Below are 25417 nucleotides of genomic sequence, written 5' to 3' on the forward strand. Positions count from 1 at the left end.
TTTATGCAGCTTTTTTTATAATTGTATTCAATTTTGTTTTAGTTTGTCAACCTGACCGATATTTTAACGAAGCTATTTCCCAATAATGGAAACAGTTGTGGACGACGTTGTCATTAGCGGTATAGGATGCAGGTTGCCAGAATCTGATAATTTGGAGGAATTCTGGCAACATCTCATCAACAAAGATGACATGGTAACTGAAGATAACAGAAGATGGGAACCAGGTATTTTATTTATACACATCTCATACGCAAAATAGCAATAGACTTTAAATTTATTTTTTTAATAACAACCTCCAACTCAGGCGATATTTGAAGGGAATGGGCGACATTATAGACCCGCCATACTCTCGGCATAATATCGACTCGACTTCGTTTAGTGTAATTTTCGATATAATGCCTCAAAATTACACTCCGTTGGTACTTTCATGATATCATCCCGTGGCGAAGCCGAGATATGATATCACGACCTACCTCCGAATAAATTACACAAACAGGTTAAAAGTTTGTTGCACATTTATTGTTTTCAATCAAATATTATGTTGACACATTATACTGCTATAATTGGTCAGATATTTCCGGTAATAGTAAACACGCAATTGTTGTAAACAATTCTAGCTCCAGCGTCTTGCTTGTTTATAGTTTATGGATTCCAACATCCGCAGGAGATGACGTGTCGGAAGATTCATCAAGGTCGACGTTTACTTGCTTGGAGGTTGTAGCAGCTGCGGTACCATTCAAAATATCGCTTACCTTCTCCTCCTGGTTCTGTGTTGTGCGTTTATAAATAAGAACACCTGTAGATTAAAAAAACAACATTGTCAAGATAATTTAAACTTAATTAAGTTTTTCATGTGATCATGCATTCATTTAAAATTCTTTGAAAAATCAATCAGTAATAACATGATTTGCTACTTTTTTTAGTTAAGTCAGTTTACAGTGATATCAATATATTAATAATGTTCAAGTTTGATTACCTGCTACTGAGCGGTGTCCTCGGGTGGGCAGAGTGATGTGTACTTCTTGTACATTCTATTATGGCATTGGTGGGGGTTTTCAGCATTTGAATAATGCATTACCTACTTTCATCTTACTCCACCTTAATTGCTTTTCGACACGTCTTCCACATACTTCAAATATGGCGTTTCATCTAATAACTCGTGTAAAGTGATTTGGGGTGGGTCAAAACGTAGAGCTCGATGTTCCATTCCGCTTCTGAGGGCAAAGTGTTTGCCATTTAGAAATACCATAGCGATAACAAGAACCCGGAGAGAATAGTCTCCTAGCAGCTTCATTTTCCACAGTCACGCGGTTTGGTAATCACCTCAGCTTTGTTTTTGATCCCAATCCCAAACTGGACAATATTTTCATTTCTGAATCGACAAAAACCTTGGAATTCTTTATCACTTAGACCATTTAGAGGCGTTTGCAGCTCAGAACAAATGTAGCTTTGCCATGATCAAAAATAACAATGTTTTTGGAGGATAACAATTTCCATCCACTCTGCGCACCCCCAGAACGAATTTACTTAACCAATGAGTCAAGTCCACGACGGGCATTACTTCGATACAGTCACAAATTTTCACCTATTCATCAGTCGTTAATTCCAGTCGGGTGTTATTTCGTATCATGCCCATTCATTAAAAGTACGCATAGCCCACACGTTAAGTCGCCTTGTGTTTTTTGGAATTGAATTCTTAGCGACGGCCCGTACAGCAGAATCCGACACTGGGTCGCGAAAGCATCCACTCTGGATTTCCTGCAATACGATAAAACAAGTTGCATGTAAAGTCAAGTTTGCTTTTTTTAATACAAAGATATGATAAATCAGTAAAGTGTAGTCACTGAAGTGAGAAAATACTTCCTTGTGGACCAGGACCTGGTTCAATATCGACATTATCAAACCCGAGCTGATTCAAATATTCAGCTGCCTGCGTTGCTTCTATTAGTTTACGTAGCCAATCAAAGAACTTCAATATTGTGATTACCAAATGTTCGTGGCTTGATTGGTTGTATAAAACTAAGATGAACCCAGGTGCGGATGACGAATTCCACAAAATCTACGTATCAGTGTGTGTGTGTGTGTGGGGGGGCTATACCATTTTAAAACTCAGTGCTGTTATCGCCCACTTGCTTCATTACACAGGTTTTGGAAGGTTCTATTGTGTTGTAAGAGTTATTTCTCTATAACAGCAGGACACCCTCTCGTTGCGTATGTGTATTCCTACCGCGGTAGTCATGCGATATCTCACACACATTCTTTCTATTGTAAACTTATTTAGTTTTGATTTAGCGAGGAATTAGATCACTTTCTGGCTTAAAGTTTCTATAAAATATGATGCGGTACTTTGTGAAGTGTTTTATTTTTGTGTTTTTTTTTTCAAATACGCTCAAAACTAATTATATATATATGTAATTTATTTTGGCAGACTATTATCCAAGGAAGTGTGTGTGATACTAGTACTGAATTTATGTGTCTGGATTTTTCATCAGTCGTCGATATTCAAAAAGAAAGCTACACCAAGATCCGAAATGAACTGATCATAAAATGTCCATCGCAATGTTCGGGGTTCGCTGTAAACAATATGAAGTATAAGTAAGGTAATGAGTGATGATTTCTGTGTTACATTTCAGGTATCCATGGATTACCAAGGAAAAGTGGCAAAATTAAAGATCTAAGCAGATTTGATGCTTCCTTTTTTGGTGTTCATCCAAAACAAGCAAACACCATGGACCCGCAGCTGAGAATACTCATGGAGTTAACTTACGAAGCAATAGTGGATGCAGGTATGTTTACTACCCTCACAGACAATCAACCATATTCATTTGTCTTTTGGACGTAATACATTTGATTCCTAATGACAAAGTTTTGTTTTATTTGTGTCAGGTATTGATCCCCAGATATTGAGAGGCACCAATACTGGTGTATTTGTTGGTTCTAACGGCTCGGAAACATTTGAAGCACTCACCAGTGACGCCGAGGCATCACTTGGATACAGCATGACTGGTTGTTGTCCCGCTATGTTTGCTAATAGAATATCTTATTTCTTTGACTTCAAGGGTGAATATTAAATCAATACATATTTCTGATAACAAAGATATCTCATTTATATCACAGGATGTAAACGTTTTTCTTTAGAGTAACAAATGTTACTGTCATATGACTTGCATGCAAATTTAATTCAAATGTAGAATATGTCCCTGATCAGATTTCAACAAGCAGCACACAGACGTTGCTTTCAGACGCTAAATACTTTGGTAGTTTACTAGTTAATTTAACATTTTTTGTGAGCATAAGCGGAATAGCTGCAAGAGATTATATATTTCTGAAAATAGATGTATTCTTTGACTCTAGCCTAACATATTTCAAGTTAATTTCTGGAAATTATTGTGTGTTGATTTCTTGCACTCATTCAGTCTTCAGTCATATGAGAGCGGGTGACGCAAGTGTATCCCTTCATATTCCTGCTACCATCAATGTACATTACACGCAATGGCGGTAGAAAATAAATCATTTTGCTGCCTTGCTCATAATATGATAGCGGCGACCATTTGTGAATGAACTCTGTTAGTCAATATTTTGATCTATGCAGTTTTCTTGTACAGGGCCAAGTTATCTGCTAAATACAGCATGCTCATCCAGTTTACTTGCAATGGAACATGCATTGAGAGCTATCCGCAGTGGTCAGTGTGATGCCGCCATTGTAGCTGGTGTTAATATAAATGTCAAACCCAATACATCAGTGCAGTTTATGAAGCTTGGTATGCTGTCCCCCGAGGGACAGTGCAAGTCATTTGACGAACAAGGTGATTGTTATACAATACAATACGATACTAAAATAACAATAAAAACATTTTGGAACTGAACGCACGCACTACTACCTACATGCACCACTCAGCTACTGAAAAAAAGAACTACTTGCACGTCTCGTTAAACACGAACACACTGGTCTTGCCACGTGTGATGTCTCTAACTTTGTTTCAATTAGAGAAAAATAATGGCAATACAAATGCGATATTTTATCTCAGACGTCAAGATAACACTTTTTATGAAAATCAAACTCAAAATTCTACACAATTTTTACATTAACCTGTACACACCTGATGCCATTGGCATTTATGCTCAAAATAATATTATATTTGAATTTCCCACATAACAGCATTGGCTATGCCAATCAGCTGTCTTCTGCTCATTCTTGCCCTAGACCAAGAAAAGGAATTTGATAAAATAAATCATAGATATCTCTAACACGCTTTTTGCATTTAGTTTTTGTGACTGGTTCATTTCCAGCATTCGCCTCATTTATTCTCATGCCCAGTCTCGGGTTCGCGTTACTTGCAGCCTCACTTCCCCAACACAGTGGCTCGGGGTATTTGGAAAGGAAATATCCACTGCCCTCTACGTTATAGGCATTGAATCTCTATTCCATAACATCGGAAAGATGTTGAAGGATTGGTCATACCATACAGTCATAAACAGCACTGTAAACTTACTAATTATGCTGATGACGTCAAATTGTTGTTCGAAAACAGTATTTCAGTTCACTGGTTCAAATTTATAATCGGGCATAAAACTTCAAATCTTCAATAATCAGAAACAAATCTTCAATAATCAGAAGGGTTATGGGCTGCACTTACTCTCCTCTCAACTGGGCGTGGGATTGAACATGTTGGGAAATATATGGTAACTCAATATACGGAAAAAATAAAAAATGATAAAATGGCCCAACTTTAGTCTGTGCATAGGGATAACATGTTTACAATTTAATTTCAGGCAATGGCTATTGTAGATCTGAAGGCTGTGTTTCAATGCTAATGATGAGGTCCTCTAATGCTAAGAGAGTATATTCGACTGTAATCCACGGTGGAACTAACAATGACGGATATAAAGAACAAGGTGAATTTGTATACATTCAATATATATGTGTTCACCTGTTATGTTTTAAATTGTAACCAAATACAACTCAGATAAATAGACTGTAGCCACTGACATCTGAGCAATGACAACTTAACTGACAATTAATCATATAACAAATCACTCTTGAATGACGCAGTTGTGCATAACACTAACTGATATAATACGGTTCTTTTAATTTATGCCAGCCATGATAACATCAACATGAATATATTAGAAAAATTCATTACTTTTTCAGGTGTTACGTTTCCGTCGGGAAATGAACAGAAAAAACTTATACACAGAGTTTACAAAGAAGCAGGCATTGACCCAAAAGATGTTGCATATGTTGAAGCTCATGGAACAGGTACAAAGGTCGGTGACCCACAAGAAATCAATGCTATTGTTGATGTCTTTGGTAAAAATAGAAACAAAGACAACCCTCTACTTGTTGGTTCTGTTAAATCAAACATGGGTCACCCGGAACCCGCTGCTGGACTTGCTGCTGTTACCAAAATAATTCTAGCCATGGAAAAGGGAATCATTCCACCAAATCTACATTTCAATAATGCCAACCTTGATATACCGGGACTACATGATGGTAGAATTAAAGTAGTAGATGAACCTATGGAATTACCAGATGGTTTGGTTGGGATTAATTCATTCGGTTTTGGTGGTTCCAATGTTCATTTGATTCTTAAACCAAATAGCAAAAGATCGTCACACATTCCAAAAAGCGATGTTAGACTGTTACACTGTTGTGCCCGAACTATGGAGGGTTTGGATAATTTACTGTCCCAAGTTGAGGAGTATGCGAAAATGCCAGATTTTGTCTCATTGATGAATAATATTTGCAACCAGCCTGCAACAGGATTTACATACAGGGGATACAAGATTGTAAACAGTGAGAATAAAATACAAGAAACACAGCAGATAATAAACTATGAGACTAGACCAATATGGTAAGATAAATTAGTATATTATGAACATAAAAATGCGGAACACGGAATACGATTAATGGCATTGACCACGCGCCTTAACATTATTCAAACAATTCAAACACTTGTTCGGTGTTACTTATTCAGTTTGACTGTCCCTTGCGACAAGCTCATGTCCACTAGCAATGTCACCTCTATGATCTTAAACCATTTGAACTTGTATATTGTGTTATTTATTACAAACAAAATAATCAGAGGCGATATCAATCGAGTGGGTAGGGAGGTCAGTGTCATGTATGTATGTGCGTGTTCTGGTTTTATTGAACTCACCATGCATGCCAACCAAGTTTCATTGTTCTAATTTTTGACTATTGAGTTTAAAACAATGGACGAGTGCTTCAGTGCTATTTTTAGAACATATGGTTTGTTTCTGTGTTTATTCAGTGAAATTACTGACAGTGTAATGGAGGGGGGAATGCATTAAAAATGTTTTCTTGGTTATGCGTGGAGTTTCAATAGTAACTATCAATATTTAATTTTGTATATTGCTGTATTAGGTATATATTTTCTGGTATGGGTACACAATGGCAAGGCATGGGTCAAGACTTGATGAAACTAAACACATATAAGGAATCTATCTTGAAATGTACAGAGGCATTAAAAGACACAAACATCAATGTGTATGATATGATAATGAACAGTGATGAAAATACGTACAAAGACGTGGTCAAATCATGTGTAGGAATTATAGCAATTCAGGTGAGAAATAGAAATTACATGTTTTTCAATTTCTATATCTGTGATTACACAACAATGTCATACCTATAACACATGAGCTTTCGCAGGAACTGACTTAGAAAATAATATTCACAGTACCCCATCAAAAATAAACATTATTCAACGAATTGTGAAAAGTGAATCTAAAGGGGCTGCAATTAGAGCTAGACACAAGCTGTTTAATGGGAATGATGCGCCTCGTTTTTTGTTTAATGTTGAAAAACATAATGTTTGCAAAAAATGATGTCACCCGAAAGACCCAATCACAGATTCGCCTGCTAGTATAAGGATTTTGCTTGAAAACTGTTATTCTAACGTGATTTCACTAGATCTTGTCTCATATGAGGCACATGATACCATACTATAATATCTCCCTGAACTGTTTGACAATACAAAACAAATGTTGACGCCCTAATAACTGTTGACGAACTATCAAAATACGTCACAATATTATCAACTGGTCGCCTGGTGTCGCAAATCTCCCAGGCGAATTCTATAAACATTTATGGTCTGTTTTATGTCAAAATATGTTTAAATGTATTTTGATGGATTTCTCTCCTTGCCCTGTCGCACTGCTTCGCAAAAATGGGCGGCAAGTCAGGCTTCTATGGTCTATAAAATATTAACTAAAATGATCTCACTCAGACAAAAACATGTACTTTCTGAAATATACTGCTGACACGGTAGAAAAATATTTGACAGTATTAATAATGTGCGTGATGTAATTTTGTATTAAAATATTACCAATAAACACGAAATGGGCTTTGATCGCGTTTATTGGTATATACACGCCTGTGTTACATACTAGGTCAAAGTTCATGTATTACAAATTACCAATCATGCAAGGTTGTTAAATGAACATGGCGTCCGTCTAAGTACATTGTACCTTTATTGTCTAGTCGTCTTTACCTGATTGCTGCATTCACAAGGCATAACGGTGTTCACCAAGATTTTTTATTCAAATCATTACAGTCATTTTGTTTTTGTTGTAATATTATTAAATACATTCAGTTAATCTATTCTGACACAAGTCTGGTATGGGTGAATAGAATGAGAAAGAAGAATGTTCTCTGTCTCGTCAGCTGTACACCATTGTCATAGAACCACTCCTATATAAAATAAAGATCAAATTCAAATACGATTACAACACAAAACTCGGATGGCAACGAATTCATCTTACAACATATGTAAGCTGGTGACATTACTTTCTTCATAATGAGAAATAGTGACTTTCACTAATTGAGTCAATGGTTGGCGTGGCGAGTATATGAAAATGCAAGTAATGCGTGAATGAACCTAAATCTCAAGGATAGTGGATTGGTCACATATACACCACTGAGTATCAGCTGGAATAATGAAGGTCTACATGTTCTAGGTACATATATTGGAAATATCTCTCATTATTGTCTCGAAACTGATAGATAAGGTATCCTTGTGTCCACCTAAAATAGTTATTGATGAGCTTCAAGAACTGTTTTTAAATAGATGTCACCTGATTTGCAAAGGGAATGTTTATTTTCCTGTCGGTGAAGGTTACAAGGCCCATTAACCTTCACACTCACATTTCTAGTTCAAAATATACCCAATGCTGCTTTATTCTATCTTTCAACATCCTTGCCTTACAACTCATCAACTTCTATTGCAACAGGTAAATATATTTGTAATTTCCAGAAATTATCAAAAATAATCCGTCATTTTATCGCCATCTGCTGCGAAGCACTAGGAATAATACAGAAAAGTGAAATAACAGTTTGTTGAAGAAACTTATTTTGTCAAGATGACACAAGCATTTGCCATTTTCAGGTCGGTTTGATAGACCTCCTAAAGTCCATGGGTGTGGAACCTGATGGTATTATTGGACATTCAATTGGCGAGTTAGGTTGCGGTTATGCTGATGGCTGCCTTACTGCTGAAGAGACTGTTCTTGCTGCTTACTGGAGAGGCAAGTGTGTGATTGATGCTGCACTACCTGCTGGTGGCATGGCTGCTGTTGGTAAGTTATCTTTCCAGGCCAGACAAATAACCCATCGTTTTTTTCTTTTGTTTATTGTAAGGCAATTGCTAAACTATACATCTATTTCTATTAACCTATTTTAGTTGTGGCGCTCCCAACATGTCTTGGAATATATAATGCATGTATTTGTTTTTGTTTGTTGTTTTAGGTTTGTCATGGGAAGAAGCTAAATTGATGTGTCCTGATGACGTGGTTGCTGCATGTCATAATGCAGAAGACACTGTCACAATATCAGGACCAAAATCTAAAGTTGCCGACTTTGTTAGTGATCTGAAACAGCGAGGCATATTTGCTAAAGAAATATACAGTTCAAATGTTGCATTCCACTCCAACTACATGACCAAGGTTGCACCAACTTTGAAAAATGCTTTAACGAAAGTAATAAGTTTATTTATACTGTTATATAATTCACATATTCATATGTATGTGTCCCAGTTAATACAAAAAGTGGGTGGCATTTGTTACTAGTTATTCACATGGATTCAGCAAGCACAAAACAAAATATTAAACAGTGTTGCGGCCTATACCATGCATACAACCCATATCAACATTAATGGTATGCCTGTAAGGTCAACAGATGCATGTGTTGGACTGGGCCTGGTAAAATGATATTATTCATTAATCATTAACTTGCCTTGGATTCCATTATAGAATGATTGCAATACAGCTTTGTTACATTCGATTATTCATGTTGTGGTTTTGTATATTTTATTGTAGGTAATCAATAACCCTCGTCAGAGATCATCACGATGGATCTGTTCCTCCATTCCGCAAGACAAATGGAACACCAAACTAGCCAAGTATAGCTCAGCTGACTACCATGTAAATAATCTGGTCAATCCTGTGTTATTTAAAGAAGCCTTGTCCCATATACCATCCAATGCTATCACAATTGAAGTTTCCTCACATTGCCTGCTGCAAGCTGTTCTGAAGCGCTCTCTCAGTCCAAGCAGTGCTATCATAGGTCTCATGAAGCGCAACTATCAAAACAATCTTGAATTTTTCTTGTCTAACATTGGAAAATGTTATCTCAATGGAATGACATTAAACATCAACAAACTATTCCCAGAAGTCCCGTATCCGGTTATAAGAAATACGCCATCCATCGCTCCATTGATTCATTGGGACCACTCACAGCAATGGCATGTCCCGGAAGCCAAAGATTTCTCTACGGGAATTGGGCAGAGTAATGTAGTGGTCTCGTACATAATTGGTAAGATCTTATCCCATACATCATGAAATACAATTAGTGCTAACTAGTCTTTATCTTTAATAATGCATGGCAACATCGTTTCTATTTTGAAATTATTTGACATTTTGCTCTGTGACACGAGATGAAAAAGTTCCATAATTATTCATATTAACTTTTGATTGACATACATTCGTTTACTGTGAGATCAGTTTGATTCATAATTTCAATTTTTTGATTCATAGCTCAATGTCAAAATGTCGATTTGAAAAATGGAATATTGCGTTGATACCCTTCATCAAAATTGACTGTCATCTAATGTGTACAGCACAAGAGTAAGCGTTGGACAAAAAACTTTCTTCTCAGTCTTTGGTAAAATTACAGTGCTAAAAAAGTGTCATAATGTCATTAATTACATATACTGCATCAATGATAGTTACGCCCAAACACATTTCAAAAACGTTCAACATTCAACACATAAAAAGGCAAATAGTAATCAGCAATTTTGAAAACGGGGGATTACAAATGGTGGATGTCGAGGCATTGATAAAAGCACTGCATTGTAATTGAATAGATAGGTTTAGTGGAGGGAGAAACAAAACGTGTGCTACTATTGCTGAGCTGATTTAGATAAGTCGGTTCTGAATTACATAACACAAACTCTACCAGAATTTTTGTTCGGGAAATATTGAACAGTTGGTAAGAATTAAATGAGAAAACTGAACATTTAGAACAAAGCTTTGAAACGATTAGCAAATAAATACTGTGGGGTAATTAATACATAAAAAACATGATTTTATGAAGAGAGGATCAGTTCTGGACTCATTTGTATTAATGAAGTATTTCAAGATACTGACTTTATACACATGTAAACTTACAAATTAAAGGGAATTGATTACACAATACAGTGAATTAAAAAGGGCAATTCCCTTACAAAGGTATGACATTATGAAAACAAATACAAATGCAAGCAACAACAAAAATGCTTCTGTAATCAGTGAGAAACATGTGATATTTAATAAAAACTGGTCAAAAGCAGATGCCATGCAAGGGAATTGCAAACTGTAATTACATGTGGCTGTACAACAAGATTCCACATCCTCATAACTTGTGAAAGTGGAAAATCTCTAGTAAAGCAACGTATGTTTAATGTTGTGAAGCAGACAATTGTAAACATTTTATTTCCGATTGTAACATAGTAACACGTTTTTGGTGTTCAATTGTATAATTGTGGAACCGTATTATAAAAACAAAATATACCATGGAGTTTAGACATATCATTCTTGGATTTGAAAAAGATTGGCTTGAGTCAGATCTATTTAATCTTATTATATCAGTAGCTGATGCAATATACAAGGCAAGAGTAAAGAATATTCAAAGATACTTTGTGGACGAGTTATATCATATTAACTATAAAATACAGAAGTTTTAAAAGAAATTATTAAATGTATTTAAACAAGTAACAATGTAAAAATAGAGTGCACACATGGGTGTATATGTATATATCTCTTGCATTGTGTATAGTATAAAATTCAAATTTTATTGTGTGGTATCAGACTGTTTTCCCGGTGTTATTTCCGAGTCCGCGGTTGGTGGGGCGCTGTCGGGCTCGGGGTGTGACTGACTAAAAACATGAGAGACGTTGTTAACGATGTCTTTGGGAGAAGGGGGAATTGAAATCGCCATGTTTGTGGTCAGCCATGTTCTCGCGCCGGGCATTGGCTTGCTTCCGCAGTAGAGGTACAGGCTAAACATAAGGCATAGATTCATATATTCAGAAAAGAAAGATATGCAATTATGTATCATATGGCATTATATTATATTATGTTATATTACACTTAAAACAATACTAAGCGTGCAAATACAATACTTTCGCGTTTGTCGAATCCCATGCAATGGTTGACTTCATCGCGACACTAATACCTTTCTTTGTCTTACTTTTACGTTTGAATTTATGCAAACATGGGATCTCGCAATGACCGGAAAATTGTCTATTCAGCGAGTTTCAAATGTCCTAATAGCTTTCTATTGTATAAAATGAAAACTCCCATAATACACTTCACATCTGTAAACTATCATAATCAGTTCTGAATTTCACTTGAACTGCCTTAACGTGGTAGCAGTACTTGACATATTTTTTGTCTCCGACACTTTCTTTTTTTTCGATTTACAGAATTTATTTACTTGAAAATATGACATTCATTAATCGCCTAATGTAAGATAGAACATACTAAAAATTATAGCATAAATCAACACTGACAGATTACAATTCAGATATTAACTCAGCTATCATTTGTTTTGTTGCTCCACTAATTAGTTATAGTAGTTTTATTGTCCCACTAGCTAGTGATATTTCCCACTAGTTAGTGACTAAATGTGATATTCTGTAGTATCTGTTATTTTCAACATCTTCTGAAAATTGTTAGCCTTCTGAATGCAATACATTTTGATGATTCTTCATTTTATGTATGTTCATGGGAACATTATTAAAAGTTTTAACAGGATTACATCGTCAACTGTAAAGAACTGGTAGCGTAACTGCTCGGATATTTTATATATCTAGGTTGAAGATCTAGAATATTTGTTGATTTCCTCAATATTCTCAATCCAGTAAGAGTGCCTTCTGACTATGGAACAGTGTAGCTATACCAGCCAGCAAGCTGCTTGATAAGCATCATGATTGTGTCTTTCCTTTTCATTAGATTCATCACCATCATCAGAAGACCATTATCTGCGTGATCACTGCATTGATGGAAGAGTGTTATACCCAGCCACAGGATACATTCTTCTTGTATGGAAAACTTTGGCTAAAATACGTGGGTTACCATATCAACATATTTCAGTGGTCTTTGAAGATGTCACCATACATAGAGCTACAATTTTGCCAAGTCAAGGTAGGTTTATAATTCAAAGTTCAAAGGTGAGTTAGGAATTCTGCTTACCATATTGATCAATCAGCATACGTACCACACTATAAGCTGATATGCCAGAAGTTGGTTAGAAAAATATGTTAACAGTTACTCAATGTTTGTTTTATAGGAGAAGTGACTCTAGAAGTATGTATAGCACCGACTACCGGGATATTTGAAGTTTCTGAAAGTCATCAGTTATGTGTATCTGGCAAAATAGAAATCCCAGATGAGCCATTACAAATCATCGATGCCTTGGAGGACAAAGTAGATACTGGATTATTGGAGTTGTTCGCTAGTGATGTTTACAAAGAACTCAGGCTTCGAGGATATGATTATGGAGCAACTTTCCAAGGAATAGTCCGGGCTGATAATTCTGGTAAGCACATCCGTTTCATTTATGCTATTTTTTTCAAAAAAAGACCTCAGTTTCCGATTAACCAGCTAACAAATTAATACTAACTTTACATTATTTTTTCTGGTTACAAGTATATTTTCAATTACCTTGCATTCTCGTATATGATGAATAATGTTGATGATTAACAGGTAACCAAGGAATGCTTGCATGGAATGGTAACTGGGTATCGTTTACTGACACCATGCTACAAATACAGGTTTTACGACAGCCTGGTAGGTGCCTTAGATTACCAACAAGAATTAGATCAATCCGAATAGATCCTGTTGAACATCTCAAGAGGGTGATCTGCGAGCATGGTGAACAGACTGGTAGGTAAAACTATTGTAATATTCACTAAAAAGTGTTTTAAAAGGTGTATGCAGGTCCCATGAACAGAGCCACATTAGTACAATTGTTTGTATAAATTAACTTCTCATTGAACCGGTAATATACTGGACCAGCGGGGTTTGACACGATTGTATCGGGGCTATGCAGGAATGGCATTGACATTTTGTATTAGTACTTGTACTTGTACTACATTGAACTACACTACCATGGATTGACTGTACATTGTACCAGTGATATAAATTTGATTGACCTCACTTAATTATGTACTAGAATAACGCTATACTAGAATAGCTTGAATTGACTCCACCTTGTAACAGTTCTAAACAGGACTGACATGGACTGTTTGCACATTATACCAGTACTTCACTGGACAAACATGGATTGACTCCATATTATTCATACAATAGTGCATATATGCCTCATTGTCATTGCCAAGTTGTCTTACAGTATGTTGGCTCCGAAGTAAATACATATCACACATCACCACCTTCAATGGGGGACAGAACTGAGCAGGCTCTGGCAGCAAATACACAACCACCTCCCATAATTCATGTAATTATGTGAGCATGCCACTGTAAAAGTACTTAAGGATGAGAAAAACGCTCTTATATTGGTGGATATTGTAGTCAGTTTACTGCAACTGACTTGTTTCTCCCCATTTAATGTAGTCAATGTACCTCAACTGCATTTGAGTCGCGGTTCAAGAGCTATGTACGCCTTAACAACTAGCTTGGCTAGAATGTGCCTGAAGCACAGTTGAAGTGTTTGTTGAAGATAGTGGTGTTCGAACTGGTGACTTTAGTGCTGGCTCTGACGTACACTAGAGTTAAAATGGACAGTCAAATTACTGCAAGGATGCTTGTAATTGTAGTGGAAGGTCGAAAAATGATCACTGGTTTTTCCAGTTTATATGGGACACCCTGACAACAATTTGTATTTGTCTATAATATTTTGGTGGCTATAGCAGTGTTTTGCTTGAAAGCAGTCATGGATTACGATGACCTAATCAACCAGAATATTTTGAGTGCTGCTTAACACATACCTATGTATAATATACAATGTAAGAAACAGTACAAGAGGTGATAACAGAGAAATTGACAAAAACGCTGTCCTCAGTGTTGCAACCTTGGAAGTTTCATAGAGCAAACTGAATATTTTGAATTGTTCGAAGACTAAATTAAGCGTGTTTGGTTAGCCACTTTTGCATGCCATCACAACTATCACCTGGGTATACTATTTACACATCTTGATGATGGCTTTGTTTGGACTTTCCTTGGCAGTGAGGTGCGGCAGCCAAACCTTAATAGCTGATACTGTGCAATGTATAGTAACAACAATTATTTGATCATCCAACCAGAGGCTTTCTATTTCCATGTAACAATATTTTAGAAGGCTCTATACATCTAGGGAACTCAAAAAGATTGCCTCAAGGTACAGCCAACCTCTGAACAAAGACTCAGTATCACTTGTGGCATCTTTCTAAAATAAGCATATATATATAATTGCTATGTTTTAACAGATCCAGGAGTTACTACATGTCCGGTAGTTGTTGGTTTTGTACAAATTAACTCCTTGTCCTTATGAGGCAAAGAGATAGATCAATAACTCGCTATAGATTTCATTATGAGAGTTTTTTTAACTCAGTTCAAGGTTTTCAAAATATGTATAGAAAGCACACTAAATATACTAGTAGACGAGCATGCCTTAACTTATTGTACCCATGTCTTACTGGACTAGCATGGGCTTAATTTGTACCAGTAATCTACTGGACTAACATCGAATTCATACCGTCAAGTGATATATGGGACTAGCTTGAATTGTCCAAACAATATACAAGATATATAGTGGACTAGCTTGGATTGACTACATATTGAACCAGTGATATACTGGACAGAAAGTGGTTGATCTACATTGTACAAGTGTTGTATTAGACTGGACCGATATATAATGAATCCAAGTTCAATCTTTGTTGTTCTAGTCTTTCATAGCATGACTCAGTATTACTGACTCAGCTGTTAATATATCAAAAATGAAGTCACATATTACTGTATACGTCAGTTGTCACACATCATTTTAAAGTTTGTCTCACTTAATGGAATATATAATCAATGTTTGCGATTTCATTCACAGAAGTGAAGGTGACAGTTGGCACACACACTGCTAGATGCATTGCTGGTGGTATAGAGATATATGGTCTACATACTACTGTGGCTCCAAGACGTCAACTACAGCAAACTCCATCAAACTTTGGGCGTTATATATTTGTACCATATGATGAAAAACAAATTGTGGGCGATCATCTGCAACTGGTGAATTACCAACAGGTCTGTGAAAAGTACGCACTGGATCTGTTATGTCAGGTCAAGGAAACGTGTCAATATCAACCGAATATGTTAAACAGTACAAAGCCGAGAATGGTAGTCATTGACGATGTAAAGAAATACATGAATGATCCAGAGTGCGGTCTGATCAAAATCATCCATGCAATCTACAATCTGGAGATAAGTGAATCATTCACTAAAGACGTACAGGATGTATTGCGTCTCAACTCTGATCTGATAGAGAATGATAAGTTACTGAGCATTCTAACTACTGGGAGATATCTAAAATATTGTCTTGATGTGGTGATGGAGAACACACCAAGGATGAAGATGAAGATTGTAGAAGTTGGAGTTAGGGGAAGTGGCTTGTACAGCAAAGTGATTCCAATATTGAATTCTTCACAACCAATGCTACAGCTAAAATATATCTTGAGTAATCAATCTGGAGAGATCATGTCGTTGAAAGGGGAGGAGTTTGATGTCACAATGACAAAATGGGATCTTTCTGAATCACCACCCGGTGATGTCAATTCATTAGATCTTGTTATTGCAGAGGGCCTTGCCAGGGTGTCAAACATTCCCTCAGCTCTGAGTAACATATCATCGGCTTTGATAGAGGGTGGGTTTCTTCTGATACATGAAAGAACCATAACATTCAAAGCACCTGCAGTCTTGGAGTTCATATCACAAGATATGTCTAATGTCTGTTACTTGGAGCAACAGTATGAAATGTTTGTCAGTGAAGACCAATGGGCGACAGTTTTAGAGTCAGCCAACTTTGAAATTGTTTCTCAAAAGTCTAATGGTTTGCATTCAACACTGTTTCTATGTCGAAAACGTGTTTCATTTAATGAGAAGTCCTTCATTTTGTCAGTTAATGGTGCTAACTTTAAATGGGTAGATACTTTGAACAAGGCAATCTCAAATTATCAAGGGAAGCCTATGAAAGAGAAAATCTGGTTGCTGGTGAATGGTGCCGTGGATTCTGGCATTGTTGGTATGTTGAACTGTTTAAAGCAGGAACCAGGTGGAAATAGAATTAGGTAATTCTATTGATTTGATTTGTTTTCCTTAGTAGTGGAACAAAATATTTGTTTTGCACTACTTGTCTTATGTTGTAAATTTATAACCTTAGCTATCTATGCATTCCGTCATGTAACGATGCCCGACCTGTTCTAGCGATTGGCTACTACAGTATATTGTACCTGTAGAAGACGTACAATGTGTTTGCAAAGTAAAATTCATCAACAATTGAATATTCATGACGTGTCACTAAATAATATACATTTGCGTATACTACTGATGTTGATTGGTGTTGATTATGAGTTTGAACCAAACGTCGTGTGGTTCCATTCTCGGGCATTGTGTATTAGCGAATTTGTGCATTTGTGAGTCGGATAGTGTTTTGCAGATAAACGCATAGATGACAGATGTTATGCATTTATGTATAGGTAATGTATTGGTTTACAAATTAACACATATATGGCTAAAGCTGTATATTTACAACATCAGCCAAGTTTTTTATACAATGGAACACATCGATGGTCGTGGCTATTATTGGTAGTATTATAATGGAATTGCTAAAGAGAAACAAATGTAAATGTAAACAAAGCACATTCCCTATATGGGTAACATGCGCCCTTTTTTAGTTATTTTAAAACCAGTGTAGCTGTATATGTCTCATTCATAAATTGTCTCAAATGAAATATTAATGTTTTAGTTATGCTTTAATCGTTGCTTAACTAATGTTTGTCATGTGTCACAACACAGTTTATGAGTTGTAATGTAATATAATTTATCACATCTTCACAGATGTATATTCAATGCTAGTCTGGAGAATGACGCAAAACTACTAGACCTGGGGGACAAAACATTGAAAAAGATAATGCAACAAGACTTAGTGATGAATATTTACCGTGACGGCAAATGGGGATCATTTCACCATGTGCCATTCAGCACTTCTACTCAATCCAGCACCATCCTGACACCACACGCATATGTTAACATATTGACACGTGGTGATCTCAGTTCACTGAAATGGATCGCATCACCTTTGAGATATGCAACGTCAGAATCCCTTGGTCAGAGCAAGGAGATTTGTAATGTTTATTACGCATCTCTTAATTTCCGGGACATCATGTTAGCCACTGGTAAACTACCTCCTGATGCTTTACCAGGTATGGTGAACAACTATAATCAAATTGTGCACAATTATTTATATAGGTATTTGTATTTGGAAAAGTATGTTTTTTCATTTTCTGCGGTGTGATCCAACTGAACATATCTTTTCACATGACAGTGTAATTTTCACCCACGTGTCATCAAAGCAAACCCAACAAACTCGTAATTATTAAACCATATAAGTAATTATTTTAGTAATGGGCTTAATAACATCTAATACAGGAACAATTAAGAATATCTTATACGAGATATATTTATCTGAAGTGTACATTGAGTTGTCAGAAAAGTTCTGAATTTAGAGAAACTACGTCGTTCTTATGCAGCGATTTCAATCAAACACTAATCAGATCTTCATACAATCTGAAAGCACATACGCACCTGATTTCATTTACATCTGAGAATTTTTCATTAGCAGTGAAACAGTCGCATATCTCCAAACGAATGTTCACGAATGCATAACTTGTTTTGAAATTTTAGGTAATGTTGCTTCCCATGATTGTGTATTGGGAATGGAATTCTCTGGTCGTAACAGTACAGGCCAGCGTGTGATGGGACTTGTACCTGCTAAAGCTCTAGCAACCACAGTGAGTGTTGATAAAGACTTCACCTGGGCTATACCGCAGTCATGGACTATGGAGGAAGCTGCCTCAGTTCCTGTTGTCTATGCGACTGTATACTATGCACTGATTGTTCGAGGGCAGCTGAGAAAGGGAGAGAGTGTTCTGATACAATCTGGATCAGGTGGTGTTGGACAAGCTGCCATTTCTGTGGCCCTACATCAGGGGTGTCAAGTATTCACAACAGTTGGTAAGACTCTTTATCTTACACACTGATGTATCAGGATTCACAAGGTGTATATAGATATTTGTTTATGTGTTCATGATTTGTTTCCTCAGGTTCCCAGGAAAAGAAAGATTACCTAATGACAAGGTTTCCAGAAATGAATGAAAAACATTTTGGTAATTCCAGAGATTCCTCATTTGAGCAGAAGATACTGATAGCCACTAAAGGAAAGGGTAGGTTTATGCCCACTTAGGTAACTTTCAAAAAGACATCTGACTCATTGAATAATGTGCTGAATGCAAGTACTAGTTTTATTCTGACTCAACACAAATGTCCACTTATTTTGGATGATATATTGTGTTTATTCTTCTCATGTCGCGTGTGAACGAAGGACAATGTCATGCCGATGGTATTATATGTTGAATATGTGCTATGACAGTTGAGCTTCTAGTAGAGCAAATACAGTGATTGTAACAGAATCTTGTTTTGAATCCTGTAATCCGTTGTCTTGTAGGTGTTAACGTTGTTTTGAACTCTCTGGCTGAAGAGAAATTACAGGCGAGCACTAGACTACTGGCACGTCACGGTCGATTCTTGGAAATTGGCAAATATGATCTTTCCAATAATTCACCATTGGGTATGTTCGACAATTGTCTGCAGTTTATAAAATATCATTACTATTAAATTCATATTAACTGAACTCATTGAAATCTCACTACAATGTGTCATTTATGGCTCATTATTATTTTCACGAATAATTTAAAACTACAGTGAGTGACATGACACAACCAGTTTGGAATTTTCTGTTCATATCAATACGATTTAACAAATTGTATGTCTGTCTCAAGTTATCGCCATATCTGAATAATAACATTGTCGCTTCTGTCGTGTAAGTTGTGGATACAAGTGCAGACACAAGATGAAGGTACATAAACAGATCTCGCTGAAACGACAATAAGGCCCTTTGCTTATACAGTGAATCGAGCCAAGGACTCGACAGTTGCTTTGATCGCCAGATTCAATCTTAATCGTACTCTCAACAATTACAAAAAAAAAACCAATTGTTTACTCACCCACTGGATGCAGGTCGAAATGTTTAACTGCTGCTTGAACTCGGGCGCACCAATCGACGCAATCTTGGTCGGTGTAGACCGTATATTATAATCAGCTAATATAGCCATATTTAGATATCTTGTACGGTTGCACTTTGAATGTTGAAAATATGTGCTGGAAACAATGAAATGGTGAATGTTTGTAATCAAACGGCGCATATATACAAGGTAGAATTTGATAAGTCATAAAAACAAAACAAAAATGCCAACAAACAATCTGCTCTCTGATTGGTCTGACTGTTAGGTGTTATGGTTGTGTAGCCAACCAGGCAGAATCTTGTAAGTAGCTTCACATTGACCCCGATTCAAATGTGTGTGTCCGATTGAAAGTGTCTTCGTCACATATACACTGAATGCATATTCTGTTTACTTTAGGTATGTCTCTGTTTTTGCGTAATGTAACATTCCATGGTATCTTGCTGGATGCCCTGTTTGAAGGTGACAACCCAGACTGGCAGTTGGTCTATCACTTAGTCTCTCAAGGAATAGTATCCGGAGCTGTACAGCCACTAAAAACAACAGTATTTGCACATGATAATGTTGAGGGTGCTTTTCGATTCATGGCACAAGGCAAACATATTGGTAAAGTGCTAATCCAGGTTGGTATTCGATTTATGCACGATGTAGATTATATAAAATTTACTACCTGTTACTGAACAACTGAGATTTGCTATATAGAGCCTTATTTCAAAAACAGTAAATGTTGACCACAGACTGCAAAAATGTCTGATAATTGTTTTCTACAATGTTATTAATAGTAATCTAAATGGTGGCATCTTTCACATTCAGCATTCAGTTGTTTTAATATGTTCTATTTGTTCAGGCTGTACAAGCCGCAAACCTACAAAAAAAATCGTGTTTCTGATCCATGTGTCAGTTTAATGTTTTTGTTTACAGGTTATGTTGGAGTTTCAGAATACTAAAATATATAAAAATAGAAAAACGTGTTTTATGGTAACTTTAAAATAAAAATGCAATACAACAAGATGGTAATTCACAAATCGAATCTCGTACGTATGATAAGAGGCCAATGATGCATGAAATACTTCACTATTTTCAGTTTTCATATTATCTTCTTCACTGACATTGAATATTAAATAACTTTTCACAGGTTTGCAGTGAAGAATCGGGTTGTGTAACTGTGCCCAGCCCTGTACAAATCCCTGCAATATCACGTAGTGTGTGTCATCCCAAGAAAACATACATTATAACTGGTGGTCTTGGAGGGTTTGGTTTAGAGTTAGCTAACTGGCTAGTTGAAAGAGGTAGGTGATTTTATTTGTTGAGAATGTACACCTGGTTACAAATAAGAATATCTGTTCACATTATATAATTGAATAATAAATTAATAAAGTAAATAAAAAACGGAAGATATCAAGTATGATAAATGTGAATTGTCAGGATATGTCAGATTTATTGCCCGGAAAATTATTGTTTCAAACAAAATGGCCGCCAGTCGGTCAGTTTTGATTTTAAAAGGTTGCCGTTCGTTGTCATCTAAAATTGGATCATTAATCAAATGTGTGCATATGTGCCACATGATATACGAAACATGATCGCTCAAGAACAACATTCAATGAAACAAACTAACCTAAAGTAAGTCTTTATTAAGGAGTAAGTCATTCCCTGCCACACCTGCATGCATGCATGCTCTTTGTGTCTGGACATTTTGAACAAATTTTCTAGACACCCCATGAAAATAAAATGACGTACATTATATCATATAATGTACAATGTATGTTCCATGTTTTGACAAAATCCTACAACCGAGTTAGTGATAATACAATTAGTGATAATATAATTTTGGAGTCATTAATAGACGAAAATAAAAATAATTCAATTTTCAATTCTTACAATTGGTGGGTAGGTGTCACCGTCAACACCAGTCGGTATTTACAGTATAAAACTCATTAGACTTCTAGTCATTCAAAAATATCAACTTATAATTTCTGAATTGTTTGTAGGAGCACTTCACCTTGTGCTGACATCTAGATCAGGTATTCGCAATGGCTATCAGAGTCGGTGTGTGACACAATGGCGTGACGTTGGAGTTGATGTCGTCATCTCGACTATAGATATAACTGAAAGTGATGGAGCTGAGAAATTAATAAAAGACTCCAGCCAAATGGCACCGATCGGAGGACTATTTCATCTTGCAATGGTAAATATTTTGTAAAATTAATGAAATATTCAATGCCATTACAAAATTTCTGTTCTGTATTCACTTTTGTTAGACGCACCTCATTTTGTAGATACATAATGTGTACGTATAGAAATGGCAATTCATATTTGTCTTCTTAAGGTTATGAAGGATGGCTTATTTGAAAATCAGACTTCTGAGTCTTTCCAATCAGTATGTGCTGCCACGTATATTGGTACATGCAATCTGGACCAAGCCACTCGTAAGCTCTGTGCTGACAGTATGGACTGGTTTGTTGTGTACTCATCTGTTGTGAGTGGACGTGGCAACGCTGGACAGACTAATTATGGATTTGCAAACTCGGCCATGGAAAGAATCTGTGAAAAGAGATATTATGATGGATATCCAGGTTAGTGACAAATAAATCAAAAATTTTATTTTTTAAAGATCTAATATATTGAAGTATTATTTTTCATAGACATTACCAACGAATTGTTAATTTACAAAATGCAAACGAATTGAAAGTGTTAATTGTCATCGATCATAGTAATGAAAAGTGCTGAACAGACAATATATATATATCAGATATTGAATACTCAAATAAGCAATTTTTATCTTAATTTGTGTTTTTCTCATCAGCATTGGCCATACAATGGGGTGCTATCGAAGATGTTGGTATTGTGCCAGAAACTATGGGCTACAATAATGCAGTGGTAGGGGGTACAGTGCCTCAGAAAGTTGCCTTTTATTTGTCCACTCTCGATACTTTCCTTGCTCAACAACATCCAGTGGTGTCTAGCTATGTACTGCCAGATGCATCAAATTATGTCATGTCTGAAGAGGCGCCTACCAAACGTCGCACCTTGGTGGATTCCATTGCACATATTTTAGGCGTCGAGGATCCATCCACTTTGAATCCTACTACCACTCTTGGTGATCTGGGACTGGACTCGTTGATGGGTGTTGAAATTCGGCAGACTTTGGAACGAGATTACAATATTGTCATGACAATGCATGACATCCGACAACTCACAATGAATAAATTAAAATCTAGCTGCAAAGATAACTGTTTAGATAAAAGATAAATCCGTTTAATCGTGTAACTATGAATATGTTATCAGTTATTAGTGTTGGGTGTATAACATGATTAACTGACTAACTAAAAAGTTTGATGGGTATGTGTTTCACCTCAATTCTAAAATCTTGGAGATGGTTGTTAAGTTGAGCTGTTTAAAAAAAAATAAGAATGCTTCTATTTCAAGTAGTTTCACTTTTGCACGCAATTTATTTTACATACTAATTTAATCTGTTCAACCAGTAGTAGTTTAACGAAAAACATAGACATTAGTAGCATTAAAAGTGTATGTTATTTTTTTAATTTATGTATTTTAATTTCTAGTCTTAGTAAATTGACATTTTCCTGAAAATTAGATGTGCACCTAAATAGTGACGTTTATAATCAGCTAATTTATTCAAATCTATTCATTCTTACAGACAATACCAAATTAGTAGTAAATGGGTATTCTGTAATGTATCTCCCAGAATTAGATATGCGCATAGTTGATGAGGGCATGTGCCCAGCTAATAAAATATTAAAATAGCATTATTCATGTACATAATATCCAGGTATTCGCAAACATCTATGTAAAGTTTTTTTCTCTGGGAATTACATATGGCCATAACCAATGGGGCAACATGACCAGCGCCAGTATGGACACAGACCTGTTGTATACAGAGCTTGGACTACAACCAGACACTTCAGTTGGAGCGCTAACGGGCGAGTAACTCGGTTTATTTCTCAACGGGAAAACAGAACCAACATGGCGGGGGAAACACAACGAGAGAACAGAGCATGCGTAGCGAAATGTAAAGCGAACACAAGAGGGCGTTAACATGATTGTAAATACAATAAACACACATAGTGGCGCAGCTGATAGAATATTTAATTTGGCGATCCTCTCCGCTAGAAATACGTATATGAGAATAGGTTTTAGTTATAAACCCTTAGCTTCACGTGCACGTCCTACCATGCCAACAGCCAAAAACATGTTTTTTTTAGCGTGTGTACTGTTAATGTTAATAAATCAGATGACCAGCTAATAGATATGTGAAACATTATGTATTTTGTTCTTTTATATGGTTAGATGTAATGTATATGTAAATGCTAGACACTATTTCGATCATAGTTCCCAGTGGGTTTGTGCCGAGTAGAACTGCGAGTGCCGCAAATCATGATGGAGCCTCTCTAAGAAGGTAAAATGCTAAGATAGCGACGTGATTGGATCTCCTTATTGTTGACATCAATACTTTTTGTGACGTCACACCCATGTTGGCGCCGCCATATTGAATTTTCTGTTGACAGTTATTGGAGTTCTGGCGAGCCGTTCGAAAGCCAGAGCAATACTGATGTTAGTGAGATGACTTTATATTGCGTAGACATGAAATAAATTCCAATAATAGCACTCATAACAATTTTAGACTTTGACTTCATTGAATAATAGAGGCATAGATTGGATTATTGTATTTTATCACTTTTTTCACCCTGTTCATAATTCATAACATTTTATGACTGTACTTAGTGTTAAATTACTGGTGTTTTTAATTCATAGTGAATGAGATACAGCAATTTAGTTACACTGTTTAGATTACAAGTATCGTTACATAAATGATTATAGCTACTACATAGTTACATACATGCGATTACTTTTACCTGATTGTTATGAGTATTAGTTCGAATACGATATCAATACGAGTGAGAATATGTATACATTTCGTTACGTGGTTACTAGTACGACGGTGATACGAATATGATATCAACTACAGTTAGAGTACCCTAGGGTACAGTTAAGTAGTTAACGTTATTCTGTAGTATATTAACGCATTATTGATGTAACGCCTTTGCGCTCGATCACGAGTATTAAATGTAGTTATATTGAATGATTACTGCTGTGTTGCGTCATAATTATTAGATCCGACGCTCTTCATGGGGAAAACCCAGGAATTAATTTTTATAGCAAAATCTCCCGACTGGGATATACATTTCTCGTTACGAATCGCAATTAAGTTTTGACCTCTAGATATTGGATCTATAAGCAACCAAGTTGATTGTTTTCGTAACTAAAACTGGCGACCTTTTCTGTCGGCATTTATGTGCAAACCATGTTTAAACCTATTTGTTATGCCTTTCAATGTGCTGATCATATCTCTTATTCAATGCATTCAATACATCAATAGTTTCATGTCCTTATATTTACTATAGTGTTCGAGATATAATAGCTATACATACCTAATAAAGCAGATGAACATATGCAGGCATTATGTATTGCCCTAAATATACCAACATATACTTGTACATTTAATACACCAAAACACATCTATACATTTTTGGGTTGGCACGCCTCTCCGGCAGCACCCC

At 36.1% G+C, this 25417-nt stretch overlaps 1 protein-coding gene across 1 annotated transcript; it reads left to right on the forward strand.

Moving 5' to 3' along the window:
* Nucleotides 1–85: 85 nt before the first annotated feature.
* LOC100369443 (fatty acid synthase-like) lies at nucleotides 86–24945 on the forward strand. The gene is made up of 23 exons (XM_085502826.1): nucleotides 86–224; nucleotides 2634–2786; nucleotides 2887–3060; nucleotides 3606–3806; nucleotides 4774–4896; nucleotides 5153–5855; nucleotides 6389–6590; nucleotides 8412–8601; nucleotides 8771–9000; nucleotides 9340–9835; nucleotides 12514–12705; nucleotides 12851–13099; nucleotides 13267–13446; nucleotides 15596–16829; nucleotides 17599–17963; nucleotides 18445–18774; nucleotides 18864–18983; nucleotides 19265–19387; nucleotides 20238–20461; nucleotides 20974–21127; nucleotides 21827–22023; nucleotides 22165–22411; nucleotides 22642–24945. The coding sequence occupies exons 1-23, from the start codon at nucleotides 86–88 to the stop codon at nucleotides 23085–23087; spliced, it is 6672 nt and encodes a 2223-aa protein (XP_085358952.1). The 3' UTR covers nucleotides 23088–24945.
* Nucleotides 24946–25417: the final 472 nt, after the last annotated feature.

The sequence above is a fragment of the Saccoglossus kowalevskii genome, chromosome 8 (assembly GCF_978046115.1).
Source record: "Saccoglossus kowalevskii chromosome 8, keSacKowa6.1, whole genome shotgun sequence".
Lineage (NCBI taxonomy): Eukaryota > Metazoa > Hemichordata > Enteropneusta > Harrimaniidae > Saccoglossus > Saccoglossus kowalevskii.